The sequence below is a fragment of the Rosa chinensis genome, chromosome 6, assembly GCF_002994745.2.
Source record: "Rosa chinensis cultivar Old Blush chromosome 6, RchiOBHm-V2, whole genome shotgun sequence".
NCBI lineage: Eukaryota > Viridiplantae > Streptophyta > Magnoliopsida > Rosales > Rosaceae > Rosa > Rosa chinensis.
Window position 1 is genome coordinate 43,049,432 of NC_037093.1, and position 2,777 is coordinate 43,052,208.

The 2,777-nt window shown below is 38.2% G+C and overlaps 1 protein-coding gene across 1 annotated transcript; it reads right to left on the reverse strand.

Moving 5' to 3' along the window:
• Positions 1-203: 203 nt before the first annotated feature.
• On the reverse strand, positions 204-1,860 carry LOC112172885 (probable inactive chitinase-like protein LaCIC). Its single transcript, XM_024310382.2, has 3 exons — positions 1,400-1,860; positions 924-1,074; positions 204-816 (listed from the first exon to the last, which is right to left on the reverse strand). Exons 1-3 carry the CDS (start codon positions 1,815-1,817, stop codon positions 396-398), a joined length of 990 nt encoding a protein of 329 aa, XP_024166150.1. The 5' UTR covers positions 1,818-1,860; the 3' UTR covers positions 204-395.
• Between the last annotated feature and the right edge of the window lie 917 nt (positions 1,861-2,777).

A 2,777-nucleotide genomic window follows, 5' to 3' on the forward strand; every position in this document is an offset into this window, starting at 1 on the left:
AACTACATCACATGATTTTGTATCAAGATCCGATATATTAAAAAGTCTAGTTAAATGGATGCTTGTTGTGTCACAAAATTTTAATAAGAAAATAACTAGATATAATTGACGGTAGACTGATTATCTGTCAATTTGATAGCAAAATTTCACAGATTATTCTCTCTTACATAAATTTATAAATAGTGAACAAATGAACATGCACATATATGAAGACATTCAAGGGATTAAACTTATTATTAATTAGCTGACAAAGTGCACAAGTGAAAGTAGCTCTCAGATGGATTAAACTGACATATTTCTGTGAACTACCAACAATTATTCGTACATGAAACAATGTCACAAGTGCAGTGACAACAACCACAGCCACCCGCAAAGAAGAAAGCTAGCAAACTAGCTTATACTACATCGATCGACTCTCTTGAGGATGAATAATAGGTACCGAGTCCAGACCCAAAAGGCTTCTGATTATAACAGTCAAGGTTGTCACCATAACCAATCCCAAGCAAATCACAGTACCTCTTGAAAAACCCAATGCGGTCCGCCACTCTCCCATCCCATCCTTTACCACATTCAAGTCCACCGTTGATGATATTTGTGATCGTACCATACCCGGAATACCTACCCGCTGACTGATCAGCTCCGGAAGGGTTCCATCTCCAGGTGATGACATCATGGCATGAGGGCTTGGGTGACTGAGGGGTCATCCAGAACCAGATTGCTGTCTTGAAGGAGATGACAGGGTCTGTGGCAACAAGGTCCGGGTCGTTCAACAGGTTCGCTCCTATGGCCTTTCCACACTGCCCGTAGTTGTAGTTCCTATGAGTAGTATTGTAACATAATATGCAGATACCATTAATTTTTGTGCAAAAACAATTATTTCAATGGTTTAGAACAAGTTCTGATCGAAAAAATTAGTTGCTTACCAAGAAAGTTGAATAGGACCACGGCCATAATACTGCTTACCAGCAGCACATGGATAATTTGGATCCGAGGCACAGTAAGATCCTGGATTTTTCTCCTTGTTAAAACAATAGCCCCATGCATAGGGTCCATCAGGTGCAGTCCCCCATCCCCCTGAAAATTTATAATGAGTTGCGCGCGTTTCATTCGTAATACGGAAATGTACTCTTGTTAGACTAGGATAATATGATGTATTGTTTAATATTATGCAATTAGCAATCAATCTAAACTATTGAGTGGGGACATATGCTCTTTATACACTAACGTGTGATGTGAGAGTGATAGTCGAACAAAACAATTAACATGCATGTACTTTTTTCAATAGATATATAAGCTGATTAATTTGTCTGCTATATATATGGGGTAAAACAATACTTTTCGATCACATTGACATGCACATGTAATTATGCAAAATCTTAAGATAGTAATTACTAATTACCAGTAGTTTCATGAGAAGTTTGAGCTAAGAAAGCAGCAATCTCTCTTTTACGGGTGGCAGTGTCACCAGTTGTAGCAAAGGCGGGGAAAGCCTTGGCAGCTGCAATGAAAGCATCATAAGTATAAAACCCTTTGGCAGGGCAACCACCATCGTTCCGATGCTTAAGTATCTGATTAAAGGTGACCTTTGATACTAGACCCCCAATGTCACCACCGCCCCCGCCACCACCACCGCCACATTGGCTTTGGCAACCGGTCCCGCAGTAATCAGGTGTAGTGCCACACCAGCCAAACTTGCTGCAGCACTGCCCTCCCGGGCACGAAGCCCCCCCTGCTTGCCTTCCACATTGCTCTGCTGAGCCTCCTCGGATATTAAAGAACAATAGAAGAGAAACTAATGACACGGCCAAGTACAACATTATGATATTGATTTGGTTTGATTTTGGAGAAAGCCGAGTATGGCCGTATATATAGGATGATATGAAACTGTGAAATTATGAGATGGCTTTTGTTTCGCTAATAAGTCAAAAATGGTGGGGTGGAATTCTGTCAATCTCATCTATTTAACTTGTGTAGAAATATAAAGAAATAAGGGCGGCTTTAGCCCTTTTTAACGTACTTGTTCATTGATGAGCTATAATAATAGTTAATTACCTAATGGTTGGAATATGTTTCGTGCCTATATGAAATTGCTCAGCGTGCTTGAATGACCTAATTTACTTGAAATTGACAAGCTTACTTGGTTTGCCACTAATATTGCTATCAAACATGTTAAAACAGATCGTGTCATACTAGTCATGTACTTAACGGTATGTTTAGCTTTAATCTGCTTACTCGGTTGATAAAAGAGATTGACATGATACAATATATGAACTTAATTAACACAGCATGACACGTGAATATGAATCGTGAACAAGGGTAAAATCCAAGAGATATACTTTAGTTTAGCTGAAGTGGCTGCTAAGATGAACATAATTATAGTACTGTATATCCTTGAACTTAATTAATACAACATACATGAACTTAGTTAATACAATGTGACCCGTGAATATGCATGATTCGTGACAGCTCTAAGTCCCTTGCAATAACAAATGTAAAATCCAAAAGGGTTATACTTTATTTGAAGTGGCTGCTAAGATAAACATGATTGTATATATCCTTATCCTGGACACCATGAAGGACTGAAATTGACCTTGTCTTTGTTTGTTTTGCAATGAATTATATGTTTGTTTCTCATTAATGCAAAGTTTGGTCTCTTCTTTTCATGGTCAATTTTCAGATTAGGATCCGTGTCAAAGTTGGTTCTAATGTTTGGCTATTCTCCAGATACAAAGTAATCTATCATTTAATTAATCTGATAATAGAAAGCAATTTGCATT

What these genes read in the sequence shown, in the direction of transcription:
- LOC112172885 (XM_024310382.2), bottom strand. Translation starts at nt 1,817, where the DNA reads ATGTTGTACTTGGCCGTGTCATTAGTTTCTCTTCTATTGTTCTTTAAT. An exon ending in AACTTCTCATGAAACTACTG is followed by an intron (nt 1,075 to 1,399) that starts GTAATTAGTAAT and finishes ATAAATTTTCAG; the next exon opens with GGGGATGGGGGACTGCACCT. An exon ending in GGTCCTATTCAACTTTCTTG is followed by an intron (nt 817 to 923) that starts GTAAGCAACTAA and finishes TACTACTCATAG; the next exon opens with GAACTACAACTACGGGCAGT.